Source organism: Musca domestica, unplaced genomic scaffold (assembly GCF_030504385.1).
Source record: "Musca domestica strain aabys unplaced genomic scaffold, Musca_domestica.polishedcontigs.V.1.1 129, whole genome shotgun sequence".
Lineage (NCBI taxonomy): Eukaryota > Metazoa > Arthropoda > Insecta > Diptera > Muscidae > Musca > Musca domestica.
In genome coordinates, this window is record NW_026712171.1 from 1,169,927 (window position 1) to 1,192,986 (window position 23,060).

The window sequence follows — 23,060 nt, forward strand, 5'->3', positions numbered from 1 at the left end:
CTTTTTATAGTCATATTTAGTACAATTTGGTTCTTTTCATAGTAGGAATTCCTAGATCCACCTTCTTCTCTGAAAATAATATACCAACAGTCGTGTTCATATTCAGACCTAATCCTAAATTGACTACCATCCTTTTTGTACAGTTATACAACGCATATCCAAACTCGCTCCTTCTCCCAACCACAGGCATTAAAAGTGATATCAAATTTTAGGATTTCAACTCTACTCCTTCACCTAACACCCAATGTAGTACTACTTAGTTCTTTTTGTAGAATTATAGTACACATAGACAAAACAACCTATGTACATATCTCAATCTTAGACACCAACAGAGACCACAATATCAAATTTCGGGATTCCCTTCACCCAATACCAAATTTTGGACCATTTAGTACTATGCGTACAAATGTAGGACGTATTTCCAACCCACTATTAAATCTCAAACACAAATACCATCAGTAATCTCAATATCAAATTTCAGAATTTTATCTCTATCCCTTCACCCAGTACCAAATATGGTACCATTTAGTACTTTTCGTACAATTATAGTACACATTTCCCAAACCACCTTTATATATCAATCTTAGACACTAACAGTTATCGCAATATAAAATTTCACGGTTTCAGCTCGTCTCCCTCACCCAATAATAAATATAGTACTTTTAGTACAAATGTAGGATGTGTTTCCAAACCATTGGCAAATCTCAAACACAAATACCATCAGTAATCTACATGTCAGTACCACTAAATATGGTATCATTTTCATACAATTATAGTACACATTTCCAAGCTACATATGAACAGCGGCGCTAATACCAAAATTCCAAAACAAATTCTTTATCAAAAACTAACAGCCAATATGGACATGAATACAAAATTTCAAAATCGTTCGTCCGTTCATCCATTTGATGCAGTTCGCACATTAAGTACAAATTAAATTAAGTACAAACCACCTTCATGTATCAAACTTAATGTCAAATTATGAGGGGAAACGACGGCAGAGGGCGGCTCTGGCATCCTTTTACGATATGCCACAACATATGCAATGCGAAGACTTCAAGCTGTTTATGTACTCACACCTTTACTTTCCAACATTTGCTCTGTTCAAGAACCTACAAGAAGAGTTCGAATTTCCCTTTGGTACATCTATCCTGCACTCCATCAGTAAGTCTCATTCCAATTTCTAGCTCTTTGCGTTTCTCCAATACAAAGTATTAAACTTTTACTACATTTGTACCCTTTTAGCACGAATTTGCAAAACCCCACCCACGCCTACACACCAAGACTGTACCTCGTGCTACATTTCAAGATTCCAGCTTCAGTTGTTTCGCCTGGTCGTTTATTCTCAGTCAATCAGTTATTTCACTACTTTTCTGTTAGTGAGAATTCCATACTTGTGTGTTTGTTCTCTTAGGGTTTCCTACAACTTTTAAGAGTTTTTCGTGTAAGGGCGTTCGAGTAAAAATTGTAAAAATATGTCTTGAGTCTGTAATTATGTAATTACATTAACCTCTATTCTATATAGCAACTTATACTGGTGGATCTAAGATGGAATTTATTTAATAATCTGGAATTTTTAAGCGATAGTCTACATAAAAACTCATATCGTCCAAAGATAGTGTTTCCAATAAATAATTTTATTTGTTTAGATGGCGTTACTTATTGTTATTTTAAATGTCCAGGCGTATTTTAAACCCCTTTTATCAATGTGATGCTTAGGTGGAAATTGAATGTTGATGGCGGGACCATTAAACTGCCACTGCAATTAAAAAAATAAAAACAATGCCAATTGAAAAAATCAAAAATCAGGCGGAATTGAAATTACCTTTATATCTGTGTTCTCCATGCCCAACATAACAATTGAATTGATATTGCTATCCAGTAGCTCAAGACCAACTAAAGTTACTTCTGGACCATTTTCAAACTTCTTACCCCATGGATAAATGCGGAGGCTGTTTGTGTCATAAGGATATTCTAAGATCATGGCATAGATAACAACTTGTCCATCTATTTCCTGATTACTCTTTGTATACCAAACGCCCGGCGTACTTGTATCATTCTGATGCGTCCACGGTTTGGTGGCATATATCGCTTCGCCGTTTATCTTCAGCCATTGTCCCAAATCCCTTAAACGTTCTTCGAATATTGGCAATATGGTACCATATTTGGTTGGTCCAACATTTATGAGGACATTTCCATTACAACTGACCGTGGTAATGACTTCGTGTATCACCTCTTCACTGGTCATGAAATTCTTTAGTGTCACATCGTAACGTTGACCCCAACTATCCTTGTCCAATGTGAATGCATTTTCCCATTTATGTTTTTGCAATACTCCAGGATTGTAACGATCCTTACAATTATAGAAATCACCATGCAAACAGGCCGTACCAATACCCCAACGATCGTTAGTTACAACAGTGTCGCGAACAGGGCTGTCATTATAGAGCCTAGTGGAGAAATAAAAAAAGGTGATGACACAGAAAAATACAACATTTTAAAGTATTTTCATATAAAGGCAATACAAATTATTCAGGGCTGTTACAGAAACCATGTCGGTTTTGCTTATTGTCGGTTTTGTAAACCATAGTTGGTTTCATTTGGTGTCATGAAACCAAGTTGGTTTTGTCAATTTCGAATGTAAATAAAACCAATGCTCGAAACAGCTGTTGTTGCTTACATGTGTTATTTGTTTATTTGTCATTGAAATATCAGTAAAAGTAAAGTAAATAAAAAATGAATAAGTCGCTATAAATAAAGTAAGATGGCATCAGCAGTGGTAGTTTTTGTGTTGTTGGACGAAGAACGCTCAGAAAAGGTGACGAAAAAAGCTCTTAGAGATTTCAGCAACCCACTGGAGTTCCCGGAGATAGCGTAAGTAATTTTTTTATTGTGAACTTACTCATAAAGCTGCTTTGCAGATTTATGGTCTATGGTCCTTTAAAAATTCTTTAAAAAATCCTTAAAAAATCCACGTTTATGGTCCTTTAAATATCTTTAAAAAATTCTTAAAAAATCCACGTTTATGGTCCTTTAAATATCTTTAAAAAATTCTTAAAAAATCCACGTTTATGGTCCTTTAAATATCTTTAAAAAATCCTTAAAAAATCCACGTTTATGGTCCTTTAAATATCTTTAAAAAATCCTTAAAAAATCCACGTTTATGGTCCTTTAAATATCTTTAAAAAATCCTTAAAAAATCCACGTTTATGGTCCTTTAAATATCTTTAAAAATCCTTTACGAAATCCACGTTTATGGTCCTTTAAAAATTCTTTAAGAAATCCACGTTTATGGTCCTTTAAAATTCTTTAAGAAATCCACGTTTATGGTCCTTTAAAATTCTTTAAGAAATCCACGTTTATGGTCCTTTAAAAATTCTTTAAGAAATCCACGTTTATGGTCCTTTAAAATTCTTTAAGAAATCCACGTTTATGGTCCTTTAAAATTCTTTAAGAAATCCACGTTTATGGTCCTTTAAAAATTCTTTAAGAAATCCACGTTTATGGTCCTTTAAAATTCTTTAAGAAATCCACGTTTATGGTCCTTTAAAATTCTTTAAGAAATCCACGTTTATGGTCCTTTAAAAATTCATTAAAAAATCCACGTTTATGGTCGTTTAAAAATTCATTAAAAAATCCACGTTTATGGTCCTTTAAAAATTCTTTAAAAAATCCACGTTTATAGTCGTTTAAAAATTCTTTAAAAAATCCACGTTTATGGTCTTTTAAAAATTCTTTAAGAAATCCACGTTTATGGTCCTTTAAAAATTCTTTAAGAAATCCACGTTTATGGTCCTTTAAAAATTCTTTAAGAAATCCACGTTTATGGTCCTTTAAAAATTCTTTAAGAAATCCACGTTTATGGTCCTTTAAAAATTCTTTAAGAAATCCACGTTTATGGTCCTTTAAAAATTCTTTAAGAAATCCACGTTTATGGTCCTTAAAAAATTCTTTAAGAAATCCACGTTTATGGTCCCTTAAAAATTCATTAAAAAATCCACGTTTATGGTCCTTTAAAAATTCATTAAAAAATCCACGTTTATAGTCGCTTAAAAATTCTTTAAAAAATCCACGTTTATGGTCTTTTAAAAATTCTTTAAATCCACGTTTATGGTCCTTTAAAAATTCTTTAAGAAATCCACGTTTATGGTCCTTTAAAAATTCTTTAAGAAATCCACGTTTATGGTCGTTTAAAAATTCTTTAAAAAATCCACGTTTATAGTCCTATAAAAATTCTTTAAAAAATTCACGTTTATAGTCCTTTGAATATTCTTTAAAAATTCTTTAAAAAATCCACGTCTATATTCCTTTAAAAATTCTTTAAAAAATCCACATTTTTAGTCCTTTGAATATCCTTTAAAAATTGTTTAAAATATCCACATTTTTAGTCCTTTATATCCATTAAAAATTGTTTAAAAAATCCAACGCAAATGAAAAGTGACAGCTCTAAGCAACTTGGTTTATTTCCAATAACATTGGCTTCTATGACAACCAAAACCGACAAAATTCTAATTCGAAAATAAAATCGATAACATTGATTTTCATGACACCAAAGCATTTTTTCTTGTCGTTTTTAAAACCAATAGTGACAAAATTGGATTCTATGACAGCCCTGATTATCATTATTTTTTTAATGTATCGGCATTTTGAAAGTAACCTAAAGAGTGAAGCAAGTTCCCTACTCTTCTACATTTTTTTTTTTAATTTTCGGAAGAAGATTTCTTTGAGTGCTTAAATTTTCGGTACATGATGTCTTTAGAAATATTAGAGATAACAATACGAAGATTATTTTGGCTAAGACGATTAACACTCAAGCAAGTCACCAAAGGTGTCTTTTTGGTCATTTTTCAAAATATACTTAAAAAATAGTTTTTAATAAAAATACCTTTAAACATGATCGTAGCAACTTAAAATATTATTTGCCTTTAAATTCTGCTATAGGTCCCAGAAGACAATAATAAAATAAAATTCGTTAAAAATTGCCGTTATATTAAGGTTTATACGACGACGTGGACCTGCATAGGCAACATGAGTATTAAGCCATTACAATATTCAAATGCGAAACTTAAAAAAATTCAGTGAATAAGGTAGCTAAAATCATCAAAATACCGAATATAGGAAGGTGTCTTTTACCTGCAGAGACAATTTTTTATCTTAGGCTATAGTATCCATTACGAACTTCAAATACCAAATTTGAAACAATTCCAGTGAATAATGTAGCTAAAATTATCAAAATATCGAATATCGCTAGGGGCCGTTTAATGGGGGCTATACGAAGACGTGGACATGCACAGTTAATTTTCTGTCATAGTCTGTAGTATCCAATACGAACTTCAAATACCAAATTTGAAATAATTCCGGTGAATAATGTCGCTAAAATTATCAAAATACCGAATATCGGGAGGTACCGTTATATAGGGGCTATACGAAGACGTGGACCTGCACAGAAAATTTTCTGTCATAGGCTGTAATATCCATTACGAACTTCAAATACAAACAATTCCGGTGAATAATGTCGCTAAAATCAGCAAAATACCGAATATCGGGAGGTACCGTTATATGGGGGCTATACGAACACGTGGACCTGCATAGACAATCTCCTGTCATAGGCTGTAGCACCCATTACGAACTTCAAATACCAAATTTAAAACAATTCCGGCGAATAATGTCGCTAAAATCATCAAAATACCGAATATTGGGAGGTACCGTTATATGAGGGGTATACGAAGACGTGGACCCGCACAGTCAATTTTCTGTCATAGACTGTAATACCCATTACGAACTTCAAATACCAAATTTGAAACATTTCCGCCGTTTAAATCACCAAAATACCGAAGATTGGGAGGTACCATTGTATGGGGGCTATACCAAAATGGGGACCTACACGCCCCATTTCCAATACCCAAAGACCTGCTGACACAATACACATTTGACTAAAATTTTATCAACCTACTTCATTTTGTTCGGAAGCTAGAGTGATTTCCACAAACGGACGGAAATCTCTAAATCGACATAGAATTTTATGCTGATCAAGAATATATAAACTTTGTGGGGTCGAAATGTATACTTCGAGGTGTTGCAAACGGAATACCAAATTTAATATGCCCTCCATACTATGGTGGAGGGTATAAAAACCACTATTGTTGTTGTGGTAGAAGCTCCAACTTCTGCGTTCGTTCTGATTCATCTCAATCGGGCTCTGCTTCTAAGTCCAGCCTAAGGTAGGACGCAATCGGTACAGGTTGGGTCCACAACGACACTGGAGCTAGTAAAGTAGGTTTGGCTTGGCAGCGAAATAAATGCAACGTGTCATCTGGGATTCTCTAAAAAATTTTCATTTACCGACAAATATCGATAAAATTAAATCGCAAAATTATGAACGAAAAGTGTTGTTTATTACCGAAATTGAAATCATTTTAGTTTTACCACACTGTTAGTAAAATTTGGTGTATCACAAGCATATATCACTCACATCCATAATCAATTGAGTAACCTTACCTCCACATTGTGCTAGAAATTCATACCAACCCGATAATACTCACCAGGCTATAAATTCTTCAGATTTCCAATATTTCGCTGGAGCTTCCCAATCGCCATCAGACCAAATGATTTCCGGTAGATATTCTTGAACTAAAAACATTTGCTCTGGTCGGGCTTTTTGATTGACATAGTCCTGCGTTAGAAATATGTGTAGCTTATCGTTGATATACATGCGATTGAACCACTCAAACAGCGAATAATAGAGGCCAAATTTCATGTCTGTATGTTGACGTATTGCTGAGGAGAGTTCTCCTAAGAAAATAAACAATAAAAATTCATTACGATTTACAATACGAATTATAAAAAATATGTTACTTATTATATCCTTTTTCGGTCCCACATCCATTGAATTCCAACCAAACGATTGAACAGAGGGCCATAGACAATAGCCGTCATGATGTTTACTGGTCAACACCACATATCTGTAAAATCAAACAGAAAATCTATTTGTTCTCTTTCAATACAATTGTTTATAATAATTTACTCACTTGGCACCACTGTCTTTGAACAGGAGAGCCCATTGTGTGGCATTGAAAAGTTCAGCATTAAATTCATTTGCAAATTCCTGATAAGAAAAGCCGGGTTTATAGTTCTTCTCCATAAACTCAATATAGTTTTTATATTTCAAATCTGTAAATTAAATGTTTAGCATTCTCAAATCTATTCTATGCATCTATCTTGTACTTACTTTTCCAATCTGTCCAAAACCACTCGGAACCCATACTTGGTACTGAGTACACACCCCAGTGTATAAATATCCCCACTTTAGCTTCATCATACCAGGTTGGTAAAGGTCGTTTATCTAGACTTGTCCAATTTGGTTCATATTTGCTATGATATTTACTGGCACTACCGTAACTAAGTGCAGATATTACAGCAATAATTATGAAGCAGAATTTAAACCAATTCTTTTTCTCCATTCAGGCTTAAACTTGTTTACTTTCCGGTGTTTGTCTCTATACTATTTGCATATTCTCAATTATTTAGCTTTGAGCTCTTCTCTCAATTCTTTTTTTGCGGGTTTTTTTTTTTGTTTGATGTTAATTGATAAGGTACAGTGGCTCCAATTGAACTTTTGCTAACGTGTGAAATGCAACTCAATTTTTATACCCTCAGCCATATGACTAGAGTGGGTATATATCATTTGATACGGCCAAAACGTGCCTCATCGAAATAACGGTTTTAGATCCTAGGTCTCTTTGGATCAAATCCATTTCAGGACATTTATAGTCAATCTAGCGATGTCCGTCCGTCCGCTGGTTCGCACGATAGCTGTCGAAGAGAGTGTCCGATTTGATCCAAACATGGTACACCGTAATACTATTGTCAAACTTAAATCGAGTTCGGGGATGAGCAATATCGGTCCACTCCTTCTGGTACCTCCCCCACAAAATGTCAACATTTTCAAAGAAAATAATATACTGCACAGAAAGAGAAAGTACAAACAGATTTTAAATATTTCCATAAACACAAGATCTGCTATAAAGATTCCCTCTGGTATCTTCCCCACAAAGGGTCAAAGTTTTGAATAACCAAAACGATCATAAAATCCGAAATAAGTATTCGGTTCTCTTTAAATTACACACATCACAATTTTTTTATTAACCCAAGGTCTGGTGTGAAAATGGAATATATCGGTCCACTCCTTCTGGTACCTCCCCCACGAAGGATAAAATTTTTGAATACACATGAAGCTCATTAAAACAGGAAATGAACATCCTATTACATTCCGACTTGGCACATCTCAATATTTCCATAAACACAAAATCTGTTATAAAGGTGGTAGAGATCGGTCCATTCCCTCTGGTAACTGCCCCACAAAGGGTCAAAGTTTTGAATAACCAAAATGATCATAAGATCCGAAATAAACATTCGGTTCTCTTCAAATTACATACATCACAATATTTGTATAAAAAGTTCTGGTGTGAAGATGGAATATATCGGTCCACTCCTTCTGGTACCTAACCCACAAAGGGTCAAAATTTGGAATATTCATGAAGCTCATAAAACACGAAATTAACATTCGATTTCACTCAGACTTGGCACATCTCAATATTTCCATAAACACAAATCGGTTATAAAGATGGTAGACATCGGACCGTTTTTTCCGGTACCTCCCTCACATAGGGTTTAAGATTTTAAAAAACAAAATGCTCAAAAAAGCGAAATAAGCATCCAACTCTCTTCAAATTTCACACATCTAAATATTATTGTGAAAATGATATATATATATATATATATATATATATATATATATATATATATATATATATATATATATATATATATATATATATATATATATATATATATATATATATATATATATATATATATATATATATATATATATATATATATATATATATATATATATATATATATCTGCCAACCCCTCCTGGTACCTTACCCACAAAGGGTCACAATTTCCAATATTTATCTCTGTCAGAACTTGCGAAACAAGTCGGCGGTTCATTACAACTTGCTATATCTAAATATCTCTCTTAACCAGAAATCTGATATGAATATGTAATTTATCGAAATTTATGATTTAGCATAAAATTGAATATACAAGTACCATTTCCTTCAAATATGCACATACCAATATATTTATCTCTATTAGATGAAGTATGAAAATGGAATACTTTGGTCCGGTATAAGTGTTACCTCACGCATATTTCCACATTTTCCTAAAATTTTCACATATTTCAAATCTGGCGCGTTGTAATATTTGTAACAGTCTTAGGTCAGATACGAATTGGTCAATATTGGGCAACTGCTTCGGAACCTCCCCCATAAAGCGTCAATAGTTTGAATAATCATAGCTAAAGGCTTTCGACGTCAAAACCGACTGATACTATTTTATTTGTTTGTTGGTTTAATTTCGTTACAATTTAGCAAAACTTCCTTTTTTCTAAATTCTAAAATTGCAATTCCAACGGACAAATCAAGTCATTCAAGAAACGAGTTAGTTGTTGGCATGTCTGCAATACACCAATACAGATAACTACAAGTATGTTTCAAATGATTCAAGGGCTGGATATGGCTCAACAGGGAATTATTTACTTTTTATCTTCAACCATTGTACCACCGACGGATCCAGTCATTTAATTGGTTGAAGTATTTAAGTAGGTGATTTGGTAGTTTTCCCACCAATACAAATGCTAATTTCGTATAATTTCGAACGTAATTTTTTTATTAAATATTAAAATAAATAAGTATATCGAGAGGGTAGAACACAATTACAATGTAGATTTCAAATCGCATTTATCAAAGACATTATCCAATTGCTGCATAAATACTTTCCTTTTTAAGTATAAAAACATTCATTTTCTTACCGGTAATAAACATTCCATATTTTACCCATATCTTTTGAATTTTGCAGCTTTAATATAATTATGTGTCATGCATGGTCTTTACCTCTCTCGCTAACCATATAATTTGTAATTGTCTTCAATAAATGCTTTTAAGGTTCTTTAAGCAAGATAAAATAATCGTACGAAGAACAAATATCTACAACGGACAAAAACCATGGTATCCAAAAGGTGACAATAAACTTGTATTATTTAATAAGTTATAAACAAATATAATTGCATGTTTAATATATATTTTAATTAAGTAAAACTTGAAACTTATAAATATTATTATAGAGAAAATGGTCGGTGATTGTGTTACTTATAAGGTATCAAATGTTTGTATTTCGTATATAATGATCATAAGTATTAAGGTAAGATCTATTATCGATAAAATGAATTTTGTTGTTACATAAATGTTATTATTATTATTATTTCAACAAAAGTTACAAAATGTAAACATAACCAATAACAAAAGAAATCATCTTTAAAGTCAATACTTTCGGAAATGTGACAATGATTTGTAAAAAACGAATTTTTAACTTTGACTTTTTGGTTTTTATTTTATACATATATATTTGTTTTTGTATATTTTTTTAAAAAACTATTGTACTTGAGATAGCTTCAAAAAAGTGTATGTAGTTATTAGTTGTGTGCAAGTTAGCGCTCTGGAATTCTGTTATGCTTAAAGTACAACCGTTTCAATTGCTAACATGCACAAGGTGTATATGAGATATTTAAGCAGTTATTAAACATTTATAAAATGGTGGTTTTCTGATTGATTACGATTTGCAGTAGTGATGGTGTATGGAACTATTGTTATTGCTTGTGGTGATTCTGTATAAAAACATGTATAAATATGTAATATGTATTGTTATAGGAAACATCTGAAAACACTAGTAAATACAATATAAATTAAAAAATTAAAAGATTCGCTCTCGACGCCTCGCATATATGTCTAAGGATTCATGCGGCCAGCAAGTTTGAGATTGTAATCAAACCTATTAGGTTAAATATGACACTAATTCCGTGAAATGGATAGAATCATATTTTCCAAATGGCCGTCAGATTTATTTAATTTCTAAAAATAAATTCCAATAAACTGGTGCTTTAAAATGCTGATTGACTGGTGTGGAATGAAAATAGAAAATCAATAATAATAATTGTTTTTATAGCTTCGGTGTTTTCTTTTGTTACATTCGCTTATGGTAAGGTTAAATAACTTTGATGTTAACTTTTGTTGATAATTCATGTTATTAGTTTAATTATTGGAATAAAAGCAGTTAAGGATGGACGTTTAACGTACAATGCAAAGAACAAAATAAAGAAAAAAATAAACATGATATAGTTACAAAGTAAAAAATGTTTGCTACAAATAATGGCAGTCAGTTTTCTTACTTTCCTTTACGTCTCTTCTAAAATTTGATACGATTTCTTTCATAAATTTCTATATAAAAAAATTACTTTTACTTTGCGAAAGTTTACAAAATTTTCTTTGGTTAGTCTACTATGTTATACAAAAGGGGGTGTTCGAAAATATTAGAGCCAAAAATGATCTATATTATATTCTATTTGAAGCCATCTCTTATCGATTAGTTTATCACAGATAAACTTTAATCAATTAAAAAATTACCAGAGATTTGTGTAGAGAACAAACCAACCAAACCTCTTATGGCTTCAAATAGATGAACCGTCAGTGTTCTTCAGGTGGTGTACGAAATTGAGTAATCCAATCGGTAACACGCAGACGAAATATTTCCGTTTTTGTTAAAATCCAATCACGATATTGATGCGGTATTGATTCAACCAGTTTCTCGGCAATTTCAGGATTTTTAAACATAATCATGTAGATGAGTACAACATTGAAAGCAACCATCAGGAGGAAAATCATCAACGATGTGAAAGCAGTACTTGAGGAGCTTGATGATGAACCTTTTATAACTCCATTTGCCGACTTTTTCGATTTATTTGTCTTTGCTATGGTAATATTGTCATTAGATGTCATTAAAGACGTTGCAGCAGCTCCACTTTTATTTGATACTTCCGAGCCATTAGCATTTTTCTTTTTTGATTTTGTCTTTTTGTTCTTTTTTGTTTTTGATTGTTGCTCCCCGTTGTTGGACGACGTTGTGTTGTCTTCATCCATTTCCTTGCCATTGGCCATTTGCTTTTGCAAAATTTCCAGCCGATATTGCTCCTTAGCCTTGATAGCTTCAATTTGCATATCCGACATAAATTTTACCTAGAAAAGCAAAATAGTAAAATCATACATTCATATCTAATTAAAGCAATATATATTATGTGTTACCGTTCGTTTTGCCGAATCCTGACAGTCTTTCATTGTCATATTTATACCAACAATTTTAGCCAACGCCGGTGTCAATGGATTTCCTTTCAAATCTAAATAACGCAGATTTGTGAGATCGCCAAAACTCAGAGGTAAGTGTTCCAGTTGATTGTCATATAAATCCAAGTGGCGTAAATTCCGCAACAGACCAAAATCATCGGGTAAAAATTTTATTTGATTTTTACTCAAGTCCAATTTAACCAATCGAGTGAGGGTGATAAAATTTTTCTGCAATTACAAGTATATTTAAATTCACAATGCAATATAAGTTAAAGTGGAATAAGTAAACTCTAAAAACCAAATTTAAAAAAATTCTCCTGATGTAACTAAAATCATCAGAATAAGGATTATCGGGAAATACCAAAACATGGGGATTCTAGGAAAGCCTATATATATACAAGTTTCTTCCACATGAGGTGGAACCCATTGCAGACTCTAAGTTCCGAATTTTAAAAAATTCTATAGAAAATGTGATCTAAGTTGTTAAAATTACGAATATTAGGAAGTACCGTTAAACGCTGGCTTATATAGACAATGTTTTGCCACAAAAGGAAGAACCCATTATGAAATCTATAAATCGATAATCTGTAATTTAAATAATTCCGTTAAAAATGTGGCTTAAATTGAAACAATAACGAATATCGACAGTTGCGTTCCATAACAAAACGTGGGCCTTTATAGAAATATCTCCGATATAGAACCCATTACAAACTCTATGTACCGAATTTTATACAATTCTGTTAGAAAATGTGATCTAAATCGTCGACATGCCATATATCTGGAGGCACAGTTATATGGTGGCCAAACGAAAAAGTTTACCGACATGCCCAATTTAGGAACTTAGCACCCCAGTCCAGAAATCACAAATAACATTAGGTTCCATAATTTCATTAATTAAAGCATTTGAAACGGTCTACGGTACAGTGTGCATTACACTATATTTGGTTAATATATTTAATTGACTTATCCTCTTACATTTGTTCTTATGAAAAAATAAAGAAAAGACGCCATATTATCCGGAAGTTGTCCTCCCCATTTTTTAAGTTTTAGGGATTAAGGACAACAGATTTCGCAATAATTTAAGTATTCAAATGCTGTAGGGTACAAAAAGACCGCCCGGCTGGACTTTCCGCCGAATTTTTAGGTACTTACCCCGAGAGACATTAAAAGATTGCTCGACAAATCCAAGACATTTACACGTTTAAATGATGCCTGAAAATAAAAGAGATAATGTATTAAAAATTATTCTTTAAAACGATATTGCGACCCTTGTATTAAGAATGTTCTCAATATTCTCGCCACCAGTATTGGATGGAGTGGCTTTGGAACTATCTCCGGAGGCAAAGTCCATTCATACGATCCTCGTCTACCATATGTGATGGAAGAGAAACATGGAGTAGCGGACAAAAAAAGGGCTCATCTCGCTCTATTCCTGCAAGGATGGAACATTTCAACCACGGATAATAAATTGTGGTCACATCAATGGTTTCTCGTCTGTGTAGAAATTCGATTCTGTCCAAACTATGCACAGATAGCGGATAGTATTCTGATTTCTAAAGCAATTAAAAGCACGCTCCAAGTCGTCATTCAATCACTGAATCAGCTGATGTATTTAAGTATTTGAAAGTAAGTTTAAATATGAAGAGGAATTACAGACATTGTACATTTGGCAGATATGAGATAGATTCTATAACATTCTTATCAGACATAATCATTCTAAATTTGCAGATAGTCTACATTGGTTTTTAAAACTTTCTTAATGCTTCTTTTCAAATAGCAAAACTATGCTTAAGTTGAGTTTAGGGGCTGTACTTGGATTGTCGTGCAATTTTTACCGCGTGTAACCTGATTACGGCATAGTACGGATATACCCGGATACCCGGATATTCGGTTCCGGAGAATTACAGGAAAATTGATATTTTTGGACCGGAACTTTTTAAAAAACCCATAAAAAAGTCGAACCCATACTGTCGCCTACACTCTGACTTTTCCAAAATGGTACCATATGCAATTATATTTCTTGTAGTTCCGAAGATATTAGTGTTGCGAATGATGAAATTGAGATTTTCTTCACTAATATGGAACTAACCTTTATAGCTTTGTTCCGAAGATATTGACTTTAAATTCCAATTACGGCTGCTTAAAATAGTTATAAAGTTTAGAGAAACTATGGATCGCGTAGCCGGTGTTGGACATAACCCAGAGAATAAAATCTTAAGACCCGGCCGAAGGCCCGCTGCTTACATAAATTACAATGTTTAGAACAACTATGGATCGCGTAGCCGGTGTTGGACATACTCCAGAGTAGAAAATCTCAAGATCCATCCGAAGGCCTTCTACTTACAAGAATTACAATGGTAGCAAAAATATGCATCGCGCAGCCGGTGTTGGACATTCTCCAGAGGAGAAAACCCCAAGCTCCGGCCAAAGGCCGTCTAATTACAAAAATTACAATGTTTAGAAGAACTATGGATAGCGTAGCCGGTATTGCACGGACGCATCACAGGGGAGAAATTCTCAAACCCTGACCCTGGCGAAGACCCGCTACTTAAAAAAGTTTAGATACATATTAATTCATGATTTGCATCACCAATATCTCTAGAACTATATGTGGTACCATTTTGGAAAGGCAAGAGTGTAGCATGTAGATATTAATATCCCATAATGGGTACATTATTTTTGAGTTTTTAGTGGTTTTTCAAAAAGTACTGGTATAAAAATACGAATTTTCTTTGCATTACTCCGGAACCAGTTCCAATAACCCCTTCATATAACTTATTGGATAGGTATTTCCATAAGCTTTCATTGATATCCATTTTGTAGAACCGATCACAATCCGGGGAAACGGATATCACCGGCGGTATACATTTCATAAATTTCAAAATAATCCGAGCATAGCCCCTGAACTCAACTTGCTTCGTGTCTGGTGTATTACCAGTATTTGTAATACCAACCAAGGTAAAATGGGTATTAACAAAAATTGACATCTTTTAAGTAGCCGACCTTGGACCGTGGCTTGAGAGTTCTTCCTTTTGGGAATGTCCAACACCGGCTACGCGACCTTAAGTTTTTCTTCAGAAACTTTTTAGGGGTCCCTAGAGTACAAAAGTGAGTATAAAAATTGTCACACTTCCGAAAAAAATTGCTGAGCAAATAGGTTTTACTTGAATAGTACCATGAACAGTACAAGAGTCAGAAGCTATGTTTCTATTTTTTTGTTTCTTTGAATAACACATTTGTTTTATATATCTGAACGATTGGCTCAACAAGGTTTATTCATGTATAAAAACTGTTCTGCAGAATTAACCGGCCACTCTCGATTAGCATCAAAAAAAATTGCAACTCTGCTGCGAAAAAATGTAAATAAACAAACCCCAGAATTGTTTTTTCACTTCGTGAATCAAATAAAAACCACTCGACACTTGTGAAAGGAACGAAAGGGAAACAAAAGTCAACAACGAAAACATAGAGAGAGAAAGTGCACTTTTCACCGATGTCTAACGAGAGCAAACCGGACCTCAAACCCTGCCATTATTTATAAGCACTGATGTTGATGACCCACAGCCGAAACAACGACAAACAACCACAAACAGACAGCGAAAGTGTTAGATGAGTGGTTGAAATGAGTAGGAAGAGACACTGCAATTCTGGATTGGAATAATGGATACATAATAACACCTTGGCACCTTGGAATCAGGGTGTGTTTTGCAAGTTTGACATATTGCTAAATTGAAAATGATGTGATCTCCTTTCACTGGTTATTTTCCACTTTGATAATAGACTTTCACTTTCGCCTGGCACTTGGTGTCCTCCGGGCTCCTTAAGGGATATCGCCACTCCATCAATTTGTGTCCCCTTTTTTTCACTTACAATTTCTTTGACCGGAACTTCCTTCAGTTCGCACAAGCTCAAATCGCAAACATTATCGTCTACTTTGTCTTTTACATTGATTTTTGCTCCTTTTGCCATTTTTCCGGTTGGAATTTTCAATAATTTAGTTGAAACCCCAATTTTATTTCAAATTAATTTTTTTGAGACCGAAAAAGAAATGCAGCGTTGAAGCCACCAAACCGAAACCCGAAACTAAAGAGAATGCAACTGAGAAGTTCAAGGTATTGCTTAGAGTTGCCAGGTCTCAAATGTTGATATTAAATAAATGGATTGTCTTTTGGGGGATGAGCAAAAAAAAACGCTTAAAGGTTGGTGTAGGAAACTAGTCCAGCTTCGATTTGTCTGGTGCGTATTTCGCATATGCTTTATCGCAATAAATACGAAATAAATACTTGCTCTGCAAGAATGTAAAAGAATTTACTGCGATAACCGATTATCCCATGGTAAAATAGTCTTTTCAAAATAAGCATATCCATCTCTGTATTTTTTGTAATTTACCTTGTCAAATTTCACTGCATAGAAACTAAGATTTCATCTCTGTTTTGTGTAAATGTATTTTTTAACAATGAGATGTTGTCAAACGTACAATTTAAAAAAAAAAAACTGTAAACATATGTTTGCATGACTTTACGTTCTTCATTCATTGATTAAGATGTCGAAAGAAATTGTAAAACTAATAGATTCTTTCAGAATCTGGAACCAAGCAGCTATTTTCCCTTGTAAGCCATCCACACAAAATATGCCCGCAGAGCTGCTTAATCAACGGTGGTGAGTGTGGGATAATATGTCTCTAGCTTCCTTTTTTCCCTGCCCAAACAAGGCAAAACTCGCGAAATGTGTTGCGAAACCCTCAACATTTCCTCCTAATGCTTTCTTTTAAAGTACTTGGCAATCCTACTTTATTTGACAATTTTTTTGATGTCGAAATGGAATGGAGTGTGAAATGAAACAAAATGTTGCCATATTATTATTATGAAGGGGACATTTGCAATGTAGTTTACACTGGGTAATAAAGTTACCTCACGTCGAAGCAGTCTGTTGTACTTTTGCTCGACATAATTTTCAATAAAACGCGGTAAGGAAAATTCATAAGTCGGGCGGGCCGACTATATGATACCCTACACCACTATGCCTATTTAGTAGAGCTCCTGTAAAAAAAGAATTTATTTGATGTAGATCATACCACCTATCAACATTTAGCTTTAGAGCAGTTATAGTTTGGTTTCAAAGGGACACATATCCAATTCTGGATCAATTTTCACAAAATTTGATGGAGACATTTTAATCTTTTATTCCAAATAACATTGCTATAGTTGCTGCTGAATATCACTTTGAGAAGGATTATATTAAAATATATATGTCGTAGGCGAGTTCTACAAAATGGGAACGTACGTCCCGAAATTCACTCCATTTGGGCTGATATTAGCCATTATTTGCACAATAAACCTGAGATCGGATTAAGGATATATATGAGAGCTATGTCCAAATCTGTGCCGATCTCGATAAAATTTGGCAAAGAAACTGAGCTCTCTAAGATATTAGGTACCAATATGTATCTGAACCTATTTTGAAATCTAAACCGATCTTGATAAATTTGACAAATCGAATGAAACATATTTATGGGAGCTATACCGCTTTTCTCCAAATTTGAATTAATTGCTTCTATACTGAATTCGGTCGAATGTGCCAAAATGCAGGTCATTTGGACTGACATTTAATCTCTAATCAATAATTTCATCACAATCGGATAATAAATGCGACCTGCATTTTGTTCACAAGAATGCATGGACAGACGGACTGATCAGCATAAATCGAATCAGAAAGTGATTCTATGAAGATCCTCCAAAGTAACTATGGGTCTCTCTCGCTTCCTTCTCCATGTTACAAACAAATGCACAAAGACGTAATACCCTTACCACTATGTGGTGTAGGGTATAAAAATCCAATACAATACAATTCTATCTTATTTGTGCAGAACTGTGTAAATCACATGAAAAATTTAGTAGTTTGGTCATGGTGCAGTAGAAAGGTAAGGTAGACCCAGTAGCTGATTACATTTTTTTCTAAGTGTGTCCGACTTCTGCCAATTTTGTAAGTATTTTTTGTTTTGAAAAAATAAATTTTTGATAGCTTATAGATACAGTCTTCCAATTTGAAATGTATAACGGAATTTGGTACAAAAATAAATTTGCCAAATTATATTGAAATCAGATCAGATTTGGATATAGCTCCCATATATATTTTCGACCGATTTCATGTATGCACCAAATACGATATCCCAATGAAATACGAAATGAGTAACGGAATTTGGTACTAAAATAAATTTGCCAAATTATATTGAAATCGGTTCAGATTTCGATATAGCCCCATATATATTTTCGGCCGATTTCTCATATTTGATGCACTAAATACGATATGTATGTCCGATTCCAATGAAATTCAAAGTGAATAACGGAATTTGATACAAAAATAAATTTGCCAAATTGTATGGAAATCGGATATAGCTCCCATACATATTTTCGAACGATTTCATATATATTAGATGCACCAAACATTTTATGTATGTCCTACTCCAATGAAAATCAAAAGGAGTGACGGAATTTGGTTCAAAAACATATTGGCCAAATTATATAGAAATCGGTTCAGACTTGGATATAGCTCCCATATATATTTTCGCCCGATTTCAATATATTTGATGCGCCAAACGCGCCTTGTATTACCAATTTCAGTGAAATTTACAATTACTACAGAATTTTATTCGAAGAACTATATTGAAATCGGTTGAAGTTTGGATGTAACTTCCATACTTGTTTTTGACCGATTTCAAATATGTTATGTGTGATCGTTTCCAATAACATTTGGATTATGTGAGGGAATTTTGTGCAAAGATAATTTTACCAAATTATATTGAAATCGGTACAGATTTTGATATAGCTCCCATATTAATTTCCAGCCGATTTTGTGTATTAGATCCACCAAACATGCTATGTAGCTTCAATTTCAATGAAATTTGAAATGTGTTTGGTCTAAAAATAAATTGCTTCAAATTCGATATAATTCTGTTCAGATTTGGACATTATTTTATAAGAAAACAAAGACCCACCATTACAATTGTAAAATCACAAAATGTTGAATGTATATAAAGTCTGAAGATGTAGCAAAGCGTACCGGGTTCAAGCTAGTACTGTATAAATTGGTTCAGTAGAATAGCCGCTAAACTCAAAATAAGCCAAATATGTATTCAAATTTAGCTTCGTAAATCTTAAATGCGTCGTTTAAACAAATTTGCATTGACTTAAAACAATTTATTTGAAAGGTCATTTTATTGATTTTTTTTCCACTGAATATGTTCTATAACAATTAGTTCAATAGTTCCAAATCAATACCCATCTAAATACTTTTCATAAAAACTCAATTGAAACCAAACATTTACAAATTAAAACGTTCTTTATTTGCTTATCTAATTAATCACGTAAAAATACCAAGCAAACAAATGAACTTTGTCTAGGTCCTTAAGCAAGAAGATGAAGATGATACATTTCCAGTTTAATCTTCTTCTTCTTCGGCACCACCAGAACCACCTTGGTTCTTCTTCATGTTCTTCCTCTTCACGCGACCAGGGCGGCCGCCACCGAAGGGTGACTTCAAGGAGAAGTCAATGTGTTTTTGGGAATCCAAACGGACCACAAATGAGGGAATGTTGACCACCTGTTTGCGGACGCTGTAGAAAGAAAATAAAAAAAAAACAATTAGGAAATTTATTTGCAATACTGCTTTGAGAAAAGGAGGTTCTTTTAAGAGCTTCTTTTCAGTATATGGTTCAGTTTGTTGTAGTTTCTTTGAGTTTTGTTTTCCCAACTTACTCGGCTGAGTGTTTAGGCTGGACCTAAACTCAATTGGTTTGTGTGCACCCACATCAGCATGGTGGGGCCAACGAAAACCAATACCAAAAGACGTTGAGAGCCGGTACAAAATACCCCATACCTCCATTACACTCAGGGTAAATTGTTCGACTCCCAAGTGGTCTTACTGAACACACTTTGCATTTGTGCATAACGAATTAACACATGGGGATCAGTGAAATGTCTTAGCTGTCCATTAACAACTGCAAACAATTTTTCTGTCCATCATATCAGAAAGGAGAATATTTACCGAATGTGACGTTGACGGATCAAGACACGGGCGTGATGAATAGATTTGGCCAATCCCAATTTGAAGACTTGAGTTTGGAGACGACGTTCCAAGAAATCTTCGATTTTCAAACCCAAAACGTAATCGAGCTTCATGCGGGATTCATCCAACACACCAATACGAACCAAACGACGCAACAAAGCGTTACCTGGAAGAACAAGCAAAATCACATTAGTAAACAAATTATTACGAGAGATAATCATGAGATTTTAAGCAAAAATGCTTCAGCGTGTCAATATCGTCAATGATTTTTATTCAGACAAGAAGTGTCAGAAAAATTATAAATTACTAAATCATCATTTCCAAGTATCGATTGGCTGTAGTGATAAAATAAAACATTTTCTTACCTTGGAACAATCTCTTTTCGTCCTTCTCTTCCAAAGTCAACAATTCACGAGCGGCTTTACGGATTTTAGCCAAAGCGTACTTGACACGCCATACCTCACGCTTGTTACGGAGACCATATTCACCAATGATCTTCAATTCCTGATCCAAGCGGGCCTTTTCATAAGGACGGCGAGGAGTGACATAGGTCTTCGAAAAGACCGAAGGTATACGTCCGTTCACCATGCTGTTACCAACTCAAGCCGAATACTGCAATGGACAGACAAAATAATAGGTTAGCTTTTTAATCCACAAATATCACCAACATCTTTGCATAATTTCTTTAAATTATGAATGCAAATAGAAAATGTATTGAAATACTTTAATGTTTCACTGTTATTAGTTAAAAAAAAGCTCATTTATTTTAATCATTTCGCAAGTTTTGTTAACACAAAAAAATTGTACGTACATTCGGTTTGACGATTCAACAAAGAAAGAAAGAAAGTGGTAGGGATATATACGTTGACTTTTGTCTAATCGATTTATCGTGTTTTGATGGCAAAAAATCGAAGAGTTGGAATGGAAATCGATTGTGGGTCTAATCGATTTTTTTGTTTCTTTATGAAGAGTTGCCAAAGTTGGGAAAATGTCATATCATAATCGCACATGGTAGAAGAATACTGGTAAAAGCATCAACGAATGAATTTTAAAAGATTTTCTTATACGATGTCATTCAGAGGTGGGTTTGATATGTGATTTACAACAATTTTCACAAATTTAATTAGTTTTCATTCAAAATTTAGAATTCCAAAAAAAATTTTGACATAACATAAAATCGCATTTACGTCATGCTTTGTTTTTATTGCAATTTCAATCACGCGGTTCGCTTTCAAAATTAGGTAAACGTTGATGTTTTCAATATCATTTTGTGCGCTCTCTGTTTTTTTATTTTTGCTAGAGAGAAACTTGTCAACAGTGAATGAAAGCAAACGAAACGATTAACGTAATCCCCTCACGAAGACACAAACTTTTAAATATTTTTCATTCGTTTTATAATCCGAACAAAACAAACACACAAACATTGCAATGCCTGGAGTACACAAACAAAACGATTGCCTCAATGTACTTCGGCTGTGAATTGCCGAGCTGTTCGTTTTGCGAACGAATCGCCGGGAAACGTTTGCAAGCGTTTGCTGTGTGAAATGATGAGTGGTAGATTCAGGGTTGATATTCTTAATATTTTTCTTATATTTTTTTTTTTACATTTAATGATGGTGAAATAAATGACCAAAGGATTTTGTCTTAATATTACTTTGTTCATTATTATACCCTCCACCATAGTATGGAGGGTATATTAAGTTTGTCATTCCGTTTGTAACACCTCGAAATACACATTTTAGACCCCACAAAGTATATATATTCTTGATCAGCATAAAATTCTGTCGATTTAGCAATGTCCGACCGTTTGTGGAAATCACTCCAGCTTCCGAACAAAACGAAGTAGGTTGATAAAATTTGGTTTAAATGTATGTTATGTCTGCAGGACTTTTATTATTGAAAATTGGACATGTAGGTCCACGTTTTGGTACAGGCCCCATTTAATGGTACTTCCCGATATTCGGTATTTTGATGATTTTAGCGAATTTATTCACCGGAATTGTTTCAAATTTGGTATTTGTCCATTTTCAAGTCCACGTCTTCGTAGAGCCCCCATATAACGGTTCCTCCCGATATTCGGTATTTTGATTTTATAGACATTATAACCGATTTTTTTTTAAGTTTCGCCTTCGAATATTGTAATGGCTTATGACAAATGTTACCTACGCAGGTTCATGTCGTCGCATAGACCCTAATATAATAGCTACATTCGGTATTTTTAAGATTTTAACAGAATTTTTAACGGATTTTATTGTTTTTAGCAATTGCCAAATTCGTTCCAAATGGTGGAGGGTATTCAAAGTTCGGCCCGGCCGAACTTACAGCTTTTTTACTTGTTTGTAATTGGTTAATATACAGGGAAACGTTAGCAATAACTTTTGTACTGTTTCGTTTCCAATGTTGCGTCATTAAGCAGAGTACATTTAAGTTTTGTTTTTGTTTCCACTCATCTACACAAACAGTACAAAATAAGAAACAAGTCCCGTTATCTTAATATCGGTTTTGTTTTGTTTCATATTTCGAAAAAATACATAACGAAACAATTGCAAACGTTTCCAATAGTTCATTTTCGTTCGCTGCTTGTCAATCTATTTTTGTCGATGCAAAAGCGTACCTCGAATGAGGGAGAGATCAAAATTTACTTTCAACATTGTAGTTTTCATTCCTAATTTTCAGTCCTTACAACATTTTTTTAAAATTTCATTAAATTTGAACTATTTTGAATTTTTAAATGTCATAATTTATTTTTTCGATAA

At 33.6% G+C, this 23,060-nt stretch overlaps 3 protein-coding genes across 3 annotated transcripts; all 3 read right to left on the reverse strand.

The window, feature by feature from the left end:
• Nucleotides 1-1,608: 1,608 nt before the first annotated feature.
• On the reverse strand, nt 1,609-7,516 carry LOC131800739 (putative alpha-L-fucosidase). The gene is made up of 6 exons (XM_059118430.1): nt 7,229-7,516; nt 7,029-7,170; nt 6,856-6,962; nt 6,543-6,792; nt 1,826-2,450; nt 1,609-1,759 (listed from the first exon to the last, which is right to left on the reverse strand). The coding sequence occupies exons 1-6, from the start codon at nt 7,458-7,460 to the stop codon at nt 1,646-1,648; spliced, it is 1,470 nt and encodes a 489-aa protein (XP_058974413.1). The 5' UTR covers nt 7,461-7,516; the 3' UTR covers nt 1,609-1,645.
• A 2,912-nt stretch (nt 7,517-10,428) lies between these two features.
• On the reverse strand, nt 10,429-16,348 carry LOC101889637 (leucine-rich repeat-containing protein 59). The gene is made up of 4 exons (XM_005181920.4): nt 16,111-16,348; nt 13,393-13,452; nt 12,202-12,468; nt 10,429-12,135 (listed from the first exon to the last, which is right to left on the reverse strand). Exons 1-4 carry the CDS (start codon nt 16,207-16,209, stop codon nt 11,587-11,589), a joined length of 975 nt encoding a protein of 324 aa, XP_005181977.1. The 5' UTR covers nt 16,210-16,348; the 3' UTR covers nt 10,429-11,586.
• Nucleotides 16,349-19,559: 3,211 nt separating this feature from the next.
• On the reverse strand, nt 19,560-21,232 carry LOC101889474 (small ribosomal subunit protein uS4). The gene is made up of 4 exons (XM_005181919.4): nt 21,116-21,232; nt 20,670-20,916; nt 20,284-20,470; nt 19,560-19,852 (listed from the first exon to the last, which is right to left on the reverse strand). The coding sequence occupies exons 2-4, from the start codon at nt 20,890-20,892 to the stop codon at nt 19,678-19,680; spliced, it is 585 nt and encodes a 194-aa protein (XP_005181976.1). The 5' UTR covers nt 20,893-20,916; nt 21,116-21,232; the 3' UTR covers nt 19,560-19,677.
• Nucleotides 21,233-23,060: the final 1,828 nt, after the last annotated feature.